Raw genomic sequence first — 19,357 nt, forward strand, 5'->3', positions numbered from 1 at the left:
AGACGCACACGTTCTTTTACGCGGCATGCATCTCTTGTCGGGCTGCGTTTCCGCGGGCGCAGAGCAAGCATTTATGCGAAGCCTGCGAATCCAAATACGCCCAGGAGCCCTCCCCTGCGACCAATGTGTCAAATCCCCTGGAGTGGGCCCGGTCACTGTCACAGTACATGGCGTCGCTTACGAGAGCAATAGAATCCCTTCAAGCCCCAGATAGGGGCAGGGACAGTGTCTCGCCGCCTTTAGAACCTCACAGGAGCCTCCGGCCTGCAGGGGCCGCCCTCACTCCAGGCAGACCCGGGGGAAACAAATCCACACGGTGTCGCCCAGTCCATCCGGTGACTTCGGCATCCGTAAGATCTGCTTCTCGCTCCCCGTCACCAGTGGTTGATAGCGAGCAGACCTCAGATTACGACTCAGACGAGCCCATTGACCTTGACACTCCAGAGTCACGTGAAACAGTGGACAGCCTCATAGAAGCCGTCAATCAGACCCTGGGGATTGAGGATGATACCGCAGCGGCTACGGGGCATAAAGTGGCATGTAAACGAGTGAAGCGGCCGCACAGAATTTTTTCCTCTCACCCTGAGTTTGAGGACATAGTGCAGCGGCACAGAGAACGTCCAAAACGGCATTTTTCTCGGGTTAAAGGGCACTCGAAATGCGTTATTCGTTTGCTCCGGACCTCCGTAAACAATGGATGGAATCCCCGATAGTGGATCCTCTGGTTTCACGCCTGGCCTCTAAGACCCTGTTATCTGTCCCTAGGGTTTCCTCGATTAAAGATCCTAAGGACTGCCTTATTGAGAGCCTAGCTCATTCAGGATATGAGGTGTCAGGGTCTGCACTCGCTCCCTCGTTCGCAGCAACTTGGGTAGCCAAGGCTATGATATCATAGTCAGAAACATTAAACAAGGTCACGCAGGAGCAGGATCTACCTGCAGAGATCTCGGAGGTCACATGTCAGATGACGATAGCTGGAGGTTATGTATTGAATGCGTCTTTGGATGCGGCCAATTGTTCAGCACTTGCTGCCGCTAATGCAATCTCTATCTGCAGAACCCTATGGTTGAGGACAGGGCGGGCCGATTCTACTTACAAGAAGTCCTTGACTTCCCTGCCTTATTAGTGCGGCCGCCTATTTTTGGATCAACTTATCTCCGACTCCACAGGAGGAAAGAGCGGGTTTCTCCCTCAGCAGAAGGTTAAATCGTTTTTTTTCGTCACCCGGTTCAGGCACGTTTTCGGGCCTTTCGCAGTGCCACCGGCCATTCTAGGCCGGGCGTGACGGCATTGGTCAGGTGGCGGCCGCTAAGCAGCCTGAGCCTGGTCCGGGACCCGAATAGGAGGCCAGTCTGGTGTCATGCGTTAAAAGTCTCCGGGTGGACTACGGGGCCCAATTCCGCCACCTCAGGCCGCCCCCAACCACGGTAGGGAGCGGCAGGTCATATACAGCCAACCCATTGGGGAGAATGCGTGCTCAACAGGCCAGATCGAGGGGACCCAGATCCTAAGGATCATCGGCCAAATGACTCGAGGTCTTTACCAGACAACACCAGCAAAGTGGGCGGCCGCCTACTCTGTTTTCACCACGTCTGGGCCAACATCGCTCACGACGCATGGGTAAAAGAATTGGTGTCCTCAGGTTGCAAAATAGAATTTGTCAGATACCCTCCAAGATGGTTTTTTCTTTCCCGGCTTCCCAGGGTGGATACCCAGGTAAGGGCTCTATTGGGAGCCATCAAGTCGCTCCTGCACAACGGAGTCATTGTTCCAGTGCCGGAACACGGAAGAGCTCAGGGGTTTTATTCCAACCTTTTTGCGGTTCCCAAAAAGGACGGGTCTGTCGGGCCTATTTTTGGGCCTAAAGCTTCTGAACAAATTCATCAGGATCAGACATTTTCGGATGGAGTCTCCGTTCAGTCATAGCGGTCATGGAGCAGTGAGAATACTTGGCCTCAATTGTCAGCCAGGATGCATTTCTGCATATTCCCATTTTTTTCTCCTCATCAGAGGCGGCTACGCTTCGCCATCAGCGTTCAGCATTTTCAGTTCGTAGCGCTACCCTTCAGGCTAGCCACGGCTCCCAGAGTGTTCACAAAGGTTATGGCAATTGTCAGGGCCACACTGCATTCGCGAGGCATAGTCGGCTTGCCTAATTTGGACGACCTCTTGGTCAAGGGCCCGTCAATACGGGCATGTGAGGAAGGTGTCAACATCACGCTAGATACTCTTGCCGCTTAGATGGTTGGTCAATGCAAATAAATCATCCCTTGTGCCAGCTCAGAGGATCTCCTTCCTAGGAATGATCTTCGACACTTGCTGAAGGTTGATAATTCTCCCTCAGGAAAGGGCGCTAGTCTCCGGCAGGGAGTCCGGACACTACGCCAACCAGTCCCTCATACCATCCGATCCGCGATAAGGATCCTAGGGAAAATGGTGGCAGCAATCGAAGCGATACCTTTCGTCCAGTTCCATCCTTCACCCCCTGCAGCATGCCTCGTGTCAGTCTGAGACAAGAATCCTTTCACGCTCGATCGGCGGTGCAAACTGTCCTCTCAAGTCAGGCAGTCGTTCGGATGGTGGATAACCAGGTCCTCTCTGGCCTAGGGGAAACCATTCCCCCCATGTCATGGGCTGATAATGACAATCGACGTCAGTCTCCTCGGTTGGGGAGCGGGTTTTCGCCACCACACAACCCAGAAACGGTGGTCGCCACAGGAGGCACGCCTCCCGATCAACTTATTGGGGATACGAGCAATTCGGCTGGCTCTGCAGAAGTTTCATCACTTTCTAGCAGGCCGCCCCGTCCGGATTCCATCGGATATCGCCACGGCGGTGGTTTACATAATTTTTCAGGGGGGCACCCGCAGCAGAACAACCATGCGCGAGGTGGAGCACGTTCTTCAGTGGGCCGAAGCAAACCACTCGGTGATTTCGGCTGTCCACATCCCGGGCGTGGAAAATTGGGCGGCAGACTTCCTCAGCCGGCAGGGTCTTGCATCCGGAGAGTGGTCTCTACATTCCGAAGTTCTTCAACAGATTTGTCAACTGTGGGGAGCTCCGGATGTGGACCTGATGGCTTCCAGAGTGAATGTCAAGGTGCCCACATATGTCGCTCGGGCCAGGGACCCGCAGGCATTTGCGGTGGACGCGTTGGTTCTGCCATGGAACCAGTTTCGCCTCCCATATCTATTTCCCCCACTGCCACTACTCCCGAGAGTCAGCAAAGGGATCAAGACGGAAGGGGGGCCGGCGATTCTGCTGGCCCCAGACTGGCCCCCGTCAAGCGTGGTACGCAGATCTAAGGCAGCTGCTCGCCGATGTTCCTGGGCGCCTGCTAGAGCGCCCAGATCTACCGTCTCAAAGGCTAATTTGCCACCCGAACTCAGGGACCCTGTGTTTGACGGCAGGGCCGTTGAATCTTGGATTCTAACCCAGGCAGGGTTCGGGAGCAAGGTGGTCGCTACAATGATTAGCGCCCGGAGGCCTGCTTCAGCATGAATTTACCACCACACCTGGAAGGTGTTCTTTGCTTGATGTCGAGGCCGCGGTGTTTCTCCGCTAAGATTCTCAATCTCCAACATCTTGGTTTTTCTCCAGTCGGGCTCAGAGAGCCCGGATAGCTCAGTCGGTAGAGCATTAGACTCGGACTTTGCCCCAGGTTTCCGCAGGAGACAAATGTCGGCCTTATCCGTCCTGTTCCAGTGCAGGGTTGCTACCAATTCGCAGGTGAAAACTTTTCATCCAGGGAGTGTCCCACTTGATACCTCCCTATATGGCGCCGATGGACGCCTGGGTTCTTAACATGGTCCTAAGTGTTCTGCAGGAAGCTCCATTGGAACCGCTTCAGGATATCGCTTTGAGGTACCTTTCCTGGGAAGTTGTTCCCCTAGTGGCCTTCACTTCCATCAGACGGGTTTCAGAGCTGGCGGCTCTATCCTGCCGAGCTCCGTTCCTCACTTTCCATAGGTATAAGGTGGTCCTCAGACCAGCCCCTCCTTTGCTGCCGAGGGTCGTGTCCTCTTTTTCACATCAATGAAGATGTTGTTTTGCCTTCATTTTGTCCAGCACCGGTGCACCGTGTGGGAGAAGGCTCTTCACACGTTAGACCTGGTAAGAGCCCTCCGGAGGTACGTGTCGCGGACGGCACCCCTTCCTCAGACAGACACGCCGTTCGTGCTCCCTGAAGAACGCAGGAAGGGACTCGCTACCTCAAAGTCGACCATTGCCAGATGGATTCGTTTGACTATTCAGGAGTCCTACTGCATTAGAGGCACGCCGATTCCAGCAGGGATCAGAGCGCCCTCTACCCGGGCGGTGGGCGCCTCTTGGGCGCTTCGGCATCAGGCTTCGACGGAACAGGTTTGCAAGGCAACAACTTGGTCCAGCCTGCACACATTTGTCAAACATAATATCCATGCTCGGGCCTTGGCGGAGGCAAGCCTGGGTAGAAGGATTCTCCAAGCAACGGTGGCGCACCTTTAAACAGGAGGTGCATGTAGCTTGGATCAGTGAGTCAATCTCCCACCCAGGGACTGCTTTAGGACGTCCCACAGTATCTGTGTCCCCCAATGAGACGAAGGAGAAACATGGATTTTTGTGAGTATTCACCGTAAAATCCTTTTCTCCGAGATGCTCATTGGGGGACACAGCACCCACCCTATTAGCCAGTTGGCTCTTGTTTAAATGACTATGTTTTACTTATTTGATATAAGGGTGGTGTTTTCCTTTGGACATGTTGTACCTGTATTAAGGCTGATTTGTTGTCCTCCTACTGCTTTGGCACCAAACTGATTTCCGCCCGCAATAGGGGCGAGGGTGTATACTGCGGAGGAGGAGCTAACCTCTTTTTTTCACTTAGTGTCAGCCTCCTAGCGGCAGAAGCATACACCCACAGTATCTGTGTCCCCCAATGAGCGTATCGGAGAAAAGGATTTTACGGTGAGTACTCACAAAAATCCATGTTTCCCGAGTTAAGGTACTGTCACATTAAGCGATATCGCTAGCAATATCGCTATAACTTGTGACGTTATAGCGATATTGCTAGCGACATCGCTGTGTCTGATACTTGCCTACGACCAGCTCCCCCGCTGGTTATCGCTGATCACGCAAGAACCTTCAGGACCGCTTCTCGTCGTCAGCTTCCTGCAGCGCTTCCTGTGGAGAGACAAGCGACAAGCGTGGACGCGGGCGGGAGGACGCAGGATCGCCTCGTCTGACAGGCAAGTAGCGACCCCCGACCGCTGCTATGTCGCTGGTGAGATCTGCCTGTGTGGCAGCTCACTAGCGACCACTTAGCGATGTACCAGCGATCCTGACTGGGTAATATCGCTGGTCGGGATCGCTGGTACATCGCTAAGTGTGACAGTACCTTTAAATTAAGGAATCACTTCTGTAATAGTTTTATGTACTTTTTTTAACAGAAATATTATAATAATGATAAAAAAAAATCAAAACGCCAAAAAATCTAAAATGAGTTTGAACATTATATGAAGTCTTTGTGCTTCCGTGAACACGACCATTATAGCAGCTGTTCCGATCCTTTAGGACGTCTTTATAAAGTACCGAGGCCCATCTTTTGAAGTTCAGGTCGGCCTACACGAGTTATTAGGACACGGCAGTGGAAAGCTTTTTGTGCAGGTAACCTATATTTTCTCATTATGTGCAATGCTGTCCAGTTACAACATATGAACAAGCTGTTACTTGTTGTTGTTGCACCGGTCTTTCTTCCTGTTTTCTAGGATGAGAAAGGAACATTCAATTTTGACAAAGAAAATATTATCAACCCAGAGACTGGGGAGCAAGTAAGTGCCAGTCCGGACAGACAGACTCCAACTGTAAAGGAGTCCATCGCTTTCACGGGAAGCACAGTGTACCATGTTACCCATTTGGTGAAAAATGAATAAAGTTGCAACTGAGTATCCAAGACAAGTGTGACCCCAGCTCCCGAAATCTGCAGGTTCAGCTGACCTTACGATAATTTGTATGGGTGAGCTATTGGTTGTCAGGGACGGCCTATAGTTTCTATATTTGTTGTATTCATGTTCGCAAATTCACTTGGTGTGTGGTCCAAAGACATACTGATAGGTAATTTACATTGTGAGCCCCATCGGTGACAGCAATGATGATGTATGTAAAGTGCTGCGGAATATGTTAGTGCTATATAAAAAATAAATATAATATAAATATAAAAAAGATTATTAAAGATTATTCTTACTGCCAGGTGAGAAGTTGGTATAAGCCTGGTGAAACTTGGGACAGTAAATTCTCTACCATCGCCTCTTCCTACGAGGAGTGCAGAGCTGAGTGTGTCGGGCTCTATCTATGCGTCAGTGAGGAGGTGTTACGGTAAGAAGCATCATCGTGACATTCTAAATGTTGTGATATCAGACAAGTGTGCGTTTTTATCCCCCACTTCCATGGAGAAGGGGCTGGAGACTGAATCAGATTGGCTGTGACTTTTTTTTCAAATTTTTGCTTTTTTGTTATTATACATTCCTTTTTTTTCTTTCATTTTCACCTTGCTTTCATTTCTCTGCTATTCTTTCTCTTTCTCCTTTATCTTTCCTTTCCCTTTGTCTTTACTTTTCTTTTTTTCTATGCTTTTCTTTCCCTTTTTCTTTGCTTTCTCTTTCCTTTTACTTTGCTTTACTTTAATTTCCCTTTTCACTTTGCTTTCCTATATGCTTTCGCTTTCCCTTTCTCTCTGCTTTCGGTTTGCTTTCCTTTTGCTGTCCTTTCCCTTTTGCTTTGCTTTCCCTTCCTTTCCCTTTTGCGTTGCTCTACTTTCCCTTTGTTTGCTTTTATTTGTCTTTGCTTTCCTTTCACTTTTCTTTCCCCTTTGCTTTTCCTTTGTTTTGCTTTCCTTTCCCTTTTGCTTTCCTTTCATTTGGGTTTGATTTTCTTTCCCGTTTTCTTTGCTTTTCTATTCCTTTCACTTTCCTTTCTCTTTTGCTTTGCTTTCCTTTCCCTTTTGCTTTGCTTTCCTTTCCCTTTTTTCTTTGGCATTCTTTCTATATTGTGCCCCTCCACCCCTTTCAGGGTCTTTAAAGGACTTATTAGAGGCATTTCAGCATTTTTACTTTTTTTAAATTTCTGATTTCTCCTTTTAACTACATTTGATATATTACCCCAAGTTACAGGGCAAATTCCCCCTCCTGCCTACACAGCTGATCTGGATGTAACGCCTGCTTCATCCCAGCAATCAGACAATTGCACCCTCTCTGACTCCTGTGTGGAGTCTGGCCGGCTCCCACAGCTGCACGATCTCTATGTAGCTGCTGACTTTGCTATGACATAAACCTCATTGGGTGCTCGGTGCTCCACAAGTAGTTAACTATTAAATCTCGGGGTATGTGCACATGCTGCAGATCCGCAGCGGTTTTGGCCCTGCGGGTCCGCAGCGGATTCTGCTGCGTTGTACAGTACCTTTATTTCCTATGGAAATAAAAAAACGCAGTGTACATGCTGCTGATTTTTCCGAGGGTTACAATCCGCAGCTTGTCAATTGTTTGTGTGAATTTCGCTGTGGTTTCACACCTATCCATTATGAGGCGCAAAACCGCAGCCTAATTCGCAGATAAACCACAGGACTTTTGTCCTGCGGATTTACCTGCGGATTTTTCATCAAAATCCACACAACCTAAAAACTACTTGTGCACTTACCCTTGAAGTCCTAGATCTCTATTGATGATTCTGCTCCTAGGCCTTGTGCATGATAAAATGAACCCCAACAAATAAAAATCTGTCAGTCCGGCATCTGCCTAATCTGATCATATTTCAATTACTTCTTTCTACAGGATTTTTGGCCATGAATCTCAGGAAGCACAAGATGTTTTGTATGTGAATTGGCTGAACATGGTCCGAGCTGGATTGTTGGGACTGGAGTACTATACACCAGAGACTGGCAAATGGAGACAGGTGTGTTTTTTTTTTTTTTTTTTTCTTTTATGGCCGTTTTAAAGGGGTTGTCCTCCTTTAGATAATTACTGAAGTTCATGTAGGTGGGGCTAAAAATCATTTTGCCATTGTGTTGTAAAAGAAGTTTTGCACCACTTTTCTTTGTTTCTCTTTTGTTTGATGTGGTCATAAGTAATCTGAGTGGAGTTACAAACTCTGTGTCAGACCATCATAGCGGGCTGACTGACAGATTCTCCGTTAACTCATTTTGCAGCCAGCAACACAAAGAATATAGAAGACATACTGTTCAACATTTTTAATGAAAGCTAATTGCAAAAAAAGATAGCTAGCTACAATTACATGCATTTAAGTAAAAAAAAGAAGCCTCAAAGGTTGACAACCCCTTTTAGGCTTCGTGTACGACACTGTTTTGGTTCTGACATACGACAAATTCCACCGGTGATTGGCAGACCTCATTGCCTTACGTTTTCCACCTGCTTTCATTGTGCTGCAGCACTATTTTTTATTTCTTTTGATCAGATCTCTGGTTCTCATCCACAGGCTCATATGCAAGCTCGCTTTGTCATTCTCCGTGTGCTCCTGGAAGCCGGGGAGAATTTTGTCACCGTCGCACAAAAAACAGGAGCGGACGGCCGTCCTGATGCACAAGTATCACTAGACAGAAGCAAGATCATGAGCGTGGGCCGACCGGCCATCCAGCGATTCCTGCAGAAATTGCAGGTCTGTATCCTGAGAAGTAAATGGGTCGCAGAGGATCTGGGTCGCCTTTTCTCCATGCTGTCTATTCATGAAGTCACTGCTTCTCTATCTCTTTATTCCTTTGTTGTTTTTTTTTTGTTTTTTTCTTTTTTGTTGCTTATTGCTGTTCTTATCCTTCCCCCATTTTTTCAGGTATATAAATCTACAGCAGATGTAGACCGGGCTCGGGACATGTATGATGGATACTCTAAAGTTACAGAAGAAGAGCACAAGTTTCTCACCCTGCGTGACATCGTAATACTGAGAAAGGAGGAGCGCAAATTGTTTGTACAGATCAACACTCGGATTACAGGTGAGCACAGCGATACATTTAGGTCTAGGGAAGTCCATTCACCTGCCTGACGTCTGTATTCACCTTTATGTGGATATCTCATGCCCTGTATAAAAGTCAAAGGGGAAAAGATGTACTTACATATTGTCAGCTCTATACAGTAGCTTAGCTGTTTACCAGAAGTGGAAAACTTTTTGCTACTATTTAGTTTTGTTAAGTTATGTACATGTGTCGTGGCCAAAAGTTTTGCAATTGACGCAAACTTTGCTGCCTCGGTATTTTTAGATCCTTTTTGTCAGATCTTTCATAAGTTTTTTGAAACTTTTATTGATAAATACTAAATAGTTATACTGTAGCGCTAGTCTAACAAGGGTCTTAGCAGCTGAATAAAGACAATAGCCACCTACTCAGGGTCGGACTGGGGTGTGTGGGGCCCACCAGGGGAATGGACTCTAGGGGCCCACCCTACGGTTATATGCAAATATCTGTCAGTCGTTATCCCCATTATAGTGGAGCATCAGCTGTAAAACAGTTGGCTCCTGCACATCTACTGTGTGCCCCCATAACTGGGATTTTACATTAATGGTGTTCTTTGGGTAAAACAAGTTATCACCTATCCATGGATGGACTCCACAGGATAGGTGATCGCTTAGGTCCGACCATTAGAAACTGCACCGATTGGAAGAATGAGGAAGTTTTAACCCTGATAGGACACTTATCCCCATTTTAAAATGGTGTGGCAGGTGGGATGTCTGACCGCAGCTCCATTCATTCTCTTTGGGGCTTCTATAAAGCAAAAAATGCAGCCACTGAGGGAATGAATGGATCAGCGATCAAGTCAGACATGCCACTCCAGTCTAATGGGGATAAAAGCTCCACATTCTGCCGATTGGGTCCACATAGTCCGCCAAACAATATTATGGGTAACCACATAGTCCGCCATATAGTATTTTGAGCACCCACATAGTCCGCCATACAGTATTATGAGCACCCACATAGTTCGCCATACAGTATTATGGCACCACATAGTGAGCCATACAGTATTATGGGAAACCACATAGTACTCCATACAGTATTATGAGCACCCACATTGTCCGCCATACAGTATTATGGGCACCACATAGTCGTCCATACAGTATTATGGGAAGCCACATAGTCTTCCATACAGAATTATGAGCACCCACATAGTCCGCCATACAGTATTATGGGCAACCACATAGTCCGCCATACAGTATTATGGGCAACCACATAGTCCGCCATACAGTATTATGGGCAACCACATAGTCCGCCATACAGTATTATGGGCACCTCATAGTCCGCCATACAGTATTACGGGCAACCACATAGTCCGCCATACAGTATTATGTGCAACCACATAGTCTTCCATACAGTATTATGGGCAACCACATAGTCCTCCATACAGTATTATGGGCAACCACATAGTCCGCCATACAGTATTATGGGCACCTCATAGTCCGCCATACAGTATTACAGGCAACCACATAGTCCGCCATACAGTATTATGTGCAACCACATAGTCTTCCATACAGTATTATGGGCAACCACATAGTCCGCCATACAGTATTATGTGCAACCACATAGTCTTCCATACAGTATTATGGGCAACCACATAGTCCTCCATGCAGTATTATGGGCAACCACATAGTCTGCCATACAGTATTATGGGCAACCACATAGTCCGCCATACAGTATTATGGGCAACCACATAGTCTGCCATACAGTATTATGGGCAACCACATAGTCTGCCATACAGTATTATGGGCAACCACATAGTCCGCCATACAGTATTATGGGCAACCACATAGTCCGCCATACAGTATTATGGGCAACCACATAGTCTGCCATACAGTATTATGGGCAACCACATAGTCCTCCATGCAGTATTATGGGCAACCACATAGTCTGCCATACAGTATTATGGGCAACCACATAGTCCGCCATACAGTATTATGGGCAACCACATAGTCCGCCATACAGTATTATGGGCAACCACATAGTCTGCCATACAGTATTATGGGCAACCACATAGTCCGCCATACAGTATTATGGGGAACCACATAGTCCGCCATACAGTATTATGGGCAACCACATAGTCTGCCATACAGTATTATGGGCAACCACATAGTCTGCCATACAGTATTATGGGCAACCACATAGTCTGCCATACAGTATTATGGGCAACCACATAGTCCGCCATACTGTATTATGGGCAACCACATAGTCCGCCATACTGTATTATGGGCAACCACATAGTCCGCCATACTGTATTATGGGCAACCACATAGTCCGCCATACTGTATTATGGGCAACCACATAGTCTGCCATACTGTATTATGGGCAACCACATAGTCTGCCATACAGTATTATGGGGAACCACATAGTCCGCCATACAGTATTATGGGCACCTCATAGTCCGCTATACAGTATTATAGGCCCCATATAATGCTCCTCCATACAGTATTATGGAGCACCTGCTCCTTAATACAGTATTATGGGCCCCCTGCTCATCCATGCAGCACATTGTGGGCCCCCCCTGCTCCTCCATGCAGCATACTATGGCCTCCTCTGCTCTGGCACAGCTTCCAGGGAGCATGGTGACGAGAATGATATGCTATTAAACTGCATAGGCGACAACCGTGGGGCCCCCAGAAACCTATTTTTCCTCTCATTGTGGCCCCATCAGGTAGCCGGCACAGCTTCCAGGGAGGGTGCTGACATTATATATACTATTACACACTGCGTAGGCGACCACTGTGGGGGCCCCCAGACTGGGGGCCCCCACGGTGGTCACCTACGCAGTGTAATAGTATATCTCACCACCCTCCCTGGAGCCGGCAGAGCTGCATGACCGAGGAGGACTCTGGACGCACTGGGCAGGCCGCAGGGCTGCAGGAGTCAGACAGGGAGCCCGGCAGAGAGTCCACCACCACACAGCCGGGCCGGCACTGCAGGACAGCAGTAGAGGGGAGCCGGCAGAGCTGCATGACTGAGGAGGAGGACACTGGACGCACTGGGCAGGCCGCCGGGCTGCAGGAGTCAGACAGGGAGCCCTGCAGAGAGTCCACCACCACCCTCCACCACACAGCCGTGCCGGCACTGCAGGACAGCGGTAGTCGGGAGCCGGCAGAGCTGCATGACCAAGTAGGAGGACACTGGATGCACAGGGCAGGCCGCAGGGCTGCAGGAGTCGGACAGGGAGCCCGGCAGAGAGCACACAACACCATCACCACCACACAGTCGGGCCGGCACTGCAGGACAGCAGTAGTCGGGAGCCGGCAGAGCTGCATGACCGAGGAGGAGGACACTGGACGCACTGGGCAGGCCGCCGGGCTGCAGGAGTCAGACAGGGAGCCCGGCAGAGAGCAAACAACACCACCACCACCACACAGCCGGGCCGGCACTGCAGGACAGCGGTAGTCGGGAGGCAGCAGAGCTGCATGACCGAGGAGGAGGACACTAGATGCACTGGGCAGGCCACAGGGCTGCAGGAGTCAGGGAGCCTGGCAGAGAGTCCACCACCACCACCCACCACCACACAGCTGAGGACACTGGATGCACAGACCCTGACTCTCCCCTTCCCCTGCTATTTTCTACTCACCGGACCGGAGGGCTCAGGGCTACCTGTGTACACACACACTGAAGGAGCGGGAGCAGCAGGGTGAGCACTGCAGAGCGCGGCGGGCCGGATGCGTCCTCTTCTTGTCTGTGTGCTGGCGCTGCTATTAGCCAGGCAGCAGCCAGCTACAGAAGAGGAAATAAGAGCGCGGGGCGGTTGTCACCGCCCATCAAGAACAGGCCGTGCAGCAAGGTCACGCGGCAGCCAGGATGAGAGCGGGTGAGTGACTCATCGCTCTCATCAGACTTTCAGGAGCCGCCGGAGCCAGCCAGCCAGGGGGTCGCCGCCCGACTGTGCGCGGCGCAAAGGTACATGCAAGCGCACGGCGCGGACCTGCGGCTCTTAAAGGGCCAAAACATTTAAGGGGGCAGGAAATTTAAAGGGCCCCCCAGACCCTCGGGACCCACCGGGCATTTACCCGGTACCCCGCCAGGCCAGACCGAGCCTGCACCTACTTGTCATAAACCATTCAAATAAAAACAAATACACAGCTCTGGCAAAAATTAAGAAACCACTGCACAGTTTTATAAAAATCAGCTTCTCTACATGTCTGACAGCCATTCCATTCCAGTGTCAGACAGGGTCTATCACAGTGATCAAAATGAACCAATAGGAAATTTTTTCTATTGTTGCTGGGGGTCGGCCGGCAGATCTCGTTTGATGCACTGTGCATGCACCCACCATTATCTCCCGGAAGAAGACACCGGCGCCCCAGGGGACTTCACGGGGGAAAGCAGGGACACCAGAGGAGCCGGGGGGGGTGAGGGATTGAGGGACCCTATTTCTCTTTCCTCTCATGTGCGATCACATCAGAGGAGGAGGTAAATTAAATGGAAAATCAGACTTTTTTTTTTTTGCAGTCGCCGTTATACCGTTTAATAATGACGATCGCAACACTGGGGTCGGTAAAAACCGACTTGAATCATGTTCTCTGAGGTCTCGGCTACCCTCCGCTAGCTGAGACCCCGGAGAAATTCCGACTCTGGGGGGTTCTATACATTTATTTCTCAGCGCCTTTAAAACTTAAGTACCCTTAACTGCCGCCATTAAAAGGCGTACCGGCGGTCTTTAAGGGGGGTTAAACAATGTCATTTTTTGACACATTTGCATCTAATGTCAAAAGTTAAGTCTCCAGTGTTTGTAATAAAGTTGTGCTCCATTCCCTAAGAATGTGTTTTCCCCTCTTCTTGCAGGGGATGATGTGGAAGTTTTGCGCTATGACAGCAGTCCTTCTGGGCTGATACTGTCCGTCCTGCAGAGATTTTACAATGATGAAGAGGAACTAGAGAAGGAAATGCTGGAGCTGAGCTGTGCAGATGCCTCCTTCTGGGATAAACAGTGCAGCAGATGAATTGTGAGAAAAGCAGGCGACGTCCTGCAGGACTGTGCTGTGAAAGGGTGTGGGGAGCAATACTCTGCACACTCACAGCATAGAATGGGGGCAGTGTGCAGTCTGGATGTGCCGGCGCCATGAAGAGGATTATTATCTACATTTGGAGAATCGGGCACCCTAGGCAGCGCGGGGCGCAGTGCAGCGTCACTAATAATCACTCTCAATGGAGCAGCCCTCAAAGAGCAGGAGTGAACTCGGAGAAGTAAAAATAAAACATGATTTTATAAAACTCGATGTGTGTCATGTGTATTATATTATACAGTGATCAGCCATATCATTAAAAACCTTCTGCCTGATATCATGTAGGCTCCTATCGAGGCCTGGTCTCATCAAGATCTCTGGTAGCGTCCTGTGGATCCTATGACACTTTTCCACCACAACCAATTTTCCTTTTTATGCATTTCTTACTCTTTTTCCAAGAGCAAAAACTTTTTCTTTCTCTTCTTTCTTTTTCTCTTTCTTTCTATATTTCTTTTCTCTCTTTTACTCTTTCTCTCTCGCTCTTTCTTTTTCTCTTTTTTTTTTTTTTTCCTCTCCCATTTTCTCTTTCTCTTTCTTTCTGTTTCTCTTTTTCACTCTTTCGCTCTACGATTCTTTCTCTATTCCTTTATTTTTCTTCTCTCTCTCTCTCTCTCCCCCCCTTTTACAGACGTAGTGATGCTTAATATGATTGTTCTGTTTTATTTTGGAAAAGGAGTGAATTGACCTCTTAGGTTTTTTACATTTTTTTTTTTCTCACTTATGATTGGTTACTTTAGCATTTTTTTTATGTATCCTTACAGGGGTTGTCCAGTGAAAACAGGTTACCGCAGATCTATATACTTAAAGATCACGGGGATCTTCACTGGAAGAACAGTAGTGATGAGCGCAAGTGCTCTTTACTCGAGTTTGCCCTGGGTGCTCGGGTATTGCGAGTGCTTGAGTGACATGTTCAAGTCCCTGCGGCTACATGTTTCAGAGCTGGCACACAGCCACAAAACATGCGGGGATGTCTTATGTATGTCAGGCAATCGCCCGCTTGTTTTGTGCCTGTGTAACAGGTGTGGGGACTCGGACATGTCACTCGAACACCCACGACACTCCGTGCGTACCCGAGCACCCTAGGCAGACTCCAATAAGGAGCACTTGCGTTGATCACTAGAGAACACAGCACTTTTATCTCCATTAGAGTGGAGCTCCATTGTCCTGAAACGTTGCGGTATTTCAGAGGAGAAGTAATTTAAAAATGTAACCGGGGGAGATGGTTATGCATCTGTGCTAATTAATCCATTCTGCACCCCCCTCTCCCATGACTGACAGGTCTCTTCTAGGTGTGAGACCTGTAACTAGGGGAGAGGGGCAGGGAGAAGCCACTGGAGATCTGTCTTTGACTAGTCAGCAGAGACGCTCTTTACCCGGATGGATTTTCTAAGTATGTTTTCTCTAAAATGCTGCGTAGTTTCAGAGTAATCACCGCTGCAATTGCGAAATCAGTGCCAGATACCTACTCCCTGTGGATTCCTGTTCAGTTTCCTGTTCAGTTTCCCTTTAACCACAATTGTAAGTCTTTCTCTAGCTGACGACCGTCTTACCCGGCTCATAACGAGCTGATTCCACCTGTTGGATCAGGTGTCAGGATGGCCGAGCGGTCTAAGGCGCCAGACTCAAGATAGCATCTTCCCCTATGTGGGTGTTCTGGTCTCCGAATGGAGGCGTGGGTTCAAATCCCACTTCTGACACATCTTTTTTTTTTTTTTTTTTTTGTCATATGCCAGACACTGAATCCTCACTATGGACACTAAAGGAATTTTTATATACCGTATGTCTCCCAGCAGGATTTCTTTTAGTAATTGCTCATTTATGTTGTCTACTTGTATAATTGAAAGACCTGTTTGAAACAGTTTGTACTTTCAAAAGTGTCATTCTGCTGGATGAATTTGATTAAGCGACATAAAGATATAGAAATCACATAGTAATCTACAGCTCTGGCAAAAATAAAGCGACCACCAAATCAAATCCCTGTCATGGGCAGCCCAATCTCCAGACCTGAACCCCATTTAAAACCTCTGGAATGTAATCAAGAGGAAGGTGAATAGTCACAAGCCATCAAACAAAGAAGAACTGCTTACATTTTTGTGCCAGATGCAGTGTGACAGACTGGTGGCAAGCATGCCAAGACGCATGAAAGTTGTGATTAAAAATCATGGTTATTCCACAAAATATTAATTTCTCGTTCGCCTTATTGGGGGACACAGAGACCATGGGTGTATGCTGCTGCCACTAGGAGGCTGACACTATGCACAAAAAAGGTTAGCTCCTCCGCAATGTACACCCCACCGACTGGCAGGGAATTCCTCAGTTTAGCTTAGTGTCAGTAGGAGGTGGACACGGGTCTTTGATTAGAACAGGGATACAGAGTGAATAGTCACATCTGTACTCCCACAAGGAGTCTGTGAGTACGGTGTGTACTGCCACCCCGTATCCTCGCAGATCTCCGTAGCAGAACCAGCAGCCTTCCAGGCGGACGCCAACACGAAGACGTGTTAGCGATTCCAAGGGTCCTTATCTTCAGTCTCCCACTCACTCGCCTACCAGAGCCTGTCAGTTGGACGAGACGCAGACGCCCTTCAGGAACAAGGTAGAGTTCTGGCCCGGGACGGGTAAGTATTGGGCACCATTGGCCTCCTCAGAGGACACAGTTGCAGCGTTCCCCCTGGAGCAGGGATGCGGCAGCGCTGCGGACACCTGCGGCCTTCCTGCGCCTACAGGCAGCCTCCGCTCCCTCTTATAGCCGTCCTTTCTTCCCTGGCAGGTTTTTCGGCGGTAGCGATCATGCGGCGGTACCTCCGCGCCGACCCCGTGCTGACAGGCGGCCGCCGCTATTTAGGCCCCGGCTTCATTTCGGGCCTACTTCAGCGTCGCGGCCACGCCCCCCTCCCCTTTCTTCTAAGCGGGCTTCTCTCCCGCCCGTTCCAGGCCCTCCCAGCCTCCTTCCCTTGCACCAGCCTGTTATTGGCCGGCGGGCGGTGCTTATGTCAGTCCGGCGGTTAGCTCCGCCCTTCTTCCCCTGGAAGCGCGCTTTTCCACCGTTCCTCTCAGGTGGTCACCATCTTCTCAGCCTGTCAGCCGGACACCATTCTCTTGCCGGATATCGCTCCCTTGGCCTGTCAGCCGGATTTCGCTCTGGCCTGCTTCTGCAGACAAGTCTGATAGCATCGTCTCTGGGGACACCGGACCGTGAGTATCTCTGCATATGCAGACTGACACCCTTCTCTGCCTTCTGTCCCCCAACCTCCCGGCACTACCTCAGTTTTCTCTATGTCTAAATCTGATCGTACCCGCCCTACGGCCCCCTCCTGCACTCTAGTCAAGTTCTTTGCATGTTCTTCCTGCAATTGCAAACTTCCTTCAGGTCAGTCTACTCCCCTCTGCCTGGACTGTAGCAATCCAATTCAGCCCGACGCCGCTCAGGAGCCATCTATGGCCCCATGTGAGAGTGAACCCCCCATGCCTGGCTGGGCTTCGTCTCTATCTCAATCAGTGGCAGACCTCACCAGGGTGTCTCAGTCCCTAGTAGCCATTCTGGATAAGTTGCCCCTGGACACTTCTGCAGGGCCCAGCAGGTTTCAAGAGATTCCATCTGAGCCAGCCAGTGTCAGTCGCAAAAGACCCAGGCAGGATCTCCAGCCGGAATCCTCTCCTCGTCCCACCTCACCGCATAGTCCTCAGCAGCCTCCCTCCTGGGCCTCCTCTCCCGAGTCAGGTGAAGCGTTTTCGGACAGGTCATCTGAGGGGATTTTAGAGCTGGATTTGGACCAGGATGCGAACATGAAGGTTACGGTGCAGAACCTCATTGCAGCGATTCATCATACCTTCGACATCGCTGATTTCCCTGCGAAACCCTCAGATCAGGAGGTTTCGTTCAGATGGGCGGAAACACCCTCCAAGGTGTTTCCTTTCCATTCCGAGTTTGGAAAGATTTTTACCAGGGAAAGAGAAGATCCGACCAGACGCTTTCAAAGAGGAAAGCGTCTCGGCGTACTGTACCCGTTTGCTAAAGAGCTCACGGACAACTGGTCTGCTTCTCCCTCGGTGGACCCTCCCGTGTCCAGACTTTCTAATAACACGGTTCTCCCGCTTTCAGGTGTGGCGTCTCTAAAGGATTCTAATGATAGGATTATATAATCCCTAGCAAAGTCTGCCTTCGAAGCAGCTTCAGCAGCGGTATGTCCAATCTTTGCTTCATCTTGGGCAGCAAAGGCCATAGCTACTTGGGCAGAGGATCTTCGTCAGGGCAGCCTAGATAAAGCACAACCAGAGCGATTGGCCGATCTCGCCAATCAGATTTCCCATGCGGGGGATTATGTGCTTTCTGCTTCTCTGGATGCCGCATCTTGCGCAGTTCAGGCGTCAAGTAACGTTGTGGCAATCCGACGTACAATTTGGCTCAAGGCCTGGCAGGCGGACTTGTCTTCTAAAATGTCTCATACTAATCTGCCCTTTCAGGGAGTGCGTCTCTTTGGATCCCAATTGGACCAGAATATTAAGGACGCTACCGGAGGCACGAGTTCCCTCCTCCCTCAGTCCAAGCCTCGCAGACCTCCACTAAGGCGTCAGTTTCGTCCCTTTCGGGCTTTCCTCCATTTCAATACGGCGGAAAACCCTTCCAACCAACAAAGGCCGCAGGCACGCCAGGATAGAAAGAAGGTTTCCTTCAGACCCACTCCTTCCTGGCGATCCCACTCTTCCCAGGGCAGACCATCCAGATCTGGACGGTCTACATCAGCATGACTATCGTCGGACTCCCGAGGGTCCCTTCCAATTGGGAAGTCGACTTCTTTTCTTCAGGGACGTCTGGCTGTCCTCAGTAGAGGACGCTTGGGTCAGGGAAGTTATATCGTCAGGATACAAGATAGAGTTCGTTTCTCTTCCACGGGATTGTTTCTTCCAATCCCGTCCTCCAAAAGATCCAGCCTTGATCCTGGGGTTTGTTTCGGCCATCGCCTCTCTTCTCAGTTCCGGGGTGATTGTGCCCATTCCGGAATCGGAACGCTTCACAGGGTTTTATTCGAACCTATTTGTGGTGCCGAAAAAAGACGGGGCGGTCCGACCCATCTTGGATGTCAAGCTACTCAACAAGAGAGTTCGCCTTCGCCACTTCCGGATGGAGTTGGTTCGTTCGGTAATCTCTTCCATGGAGGAGCAGAAATTCATGCGTTCAATAGACATCCAAGATGCCTATCTACATGTGCCCATATTCTCCGGACATCAGAGGTTCCTGCATTTTGCGATTCACCAGGAACATTACCAGTTCGTCGCGCTGCCTTTCGGGCTCGCCACCGCTCCCAGAGTCTTCACGAAGATTATGGCTGCGTTGATGGCCTTGTTGAGGATCAGA

General features: G+C 49.5%; 1 protein-coding gene, 1 non-coding gene and 1 pseudogene across 4 annotated transcripts in view; all 3 read left to right on the forward strand.

The window, feature by feature from the left end:
- The window catches only part of LOC141076003 (dipeptidyl peptidase 3-like), a 34,175-nt gene extending 19,963 nt beyond the window's left edge, over window positions 1–14,212 (forward strand). For all 3 annotated transcript variants that reach the window (XM_073563229.1, XM_073563231.1, XM_073563230.1), the window contains exons 12-18: window positions 5,548–5,640; window positions 5,742–5,804; window positions 6,224–6,348; window positions 7,800–7,920; window positions 8,461–8,640; window positions 8,812–8,971; window positions 13,781–14,212. In XM_073563229.1, the coding sequence (XP_073419330.1) occupies window positions 5,548–5,640; window positions 5,742–5,804; window positions 6,224–6,348; window positions 7,800–7,920; window positions 8,461–8,640; window positions 8,812–8,971; window positions 13,781–13,938 (900 nt within the window). In that variant the 3' untranslated portion in view covers window positions 13,939–14,212. The remainder of the gene's footprint in view (window positions 1–5,547; window positions 5,641–5,741; window positions 5,805–6,223; window positions 6,349–7,799; window positions 7,921–8,460; window positions 8,641–8,811; window positions 8,972–13,780) is intronic.
- Window positions 14,144–19,357, forward strand: part of LOC141076036 (BBSome complex member BBS1-like) — a 47,957-nt pseudogene continuing 42,743 nt past the window's right edge.
- On the forward strand, window positions 15,591–15,698 carry TRNAL-CAA (transfer RNA leucine (anticodon CAA)). The gene is made up of 2 exons: window positions 15,591–15,628; window positions 15,653–15,698. It is a non-coding gene; the product is annotated as a tRNA-Leu (tRNA).

Source organism: Dendrobates tinctorius, unplaced genomic scaffold (genome assembly GCF_039654945.1).
Source record: "Dendrobates tinctorius isolate UK_male_01 unplaced genomic scaffold, ASM3965494v1 ptg000384l, whole genome shotgun sequence".
In the NCBI taxonomy this organism is placed as follows: domain Eukaryota; kingdom Metazoa; phylum Chordata; class Amphibia; order Anura; family Dendrobatidae; genus Dendrobates; species Dendrobates tinctorius.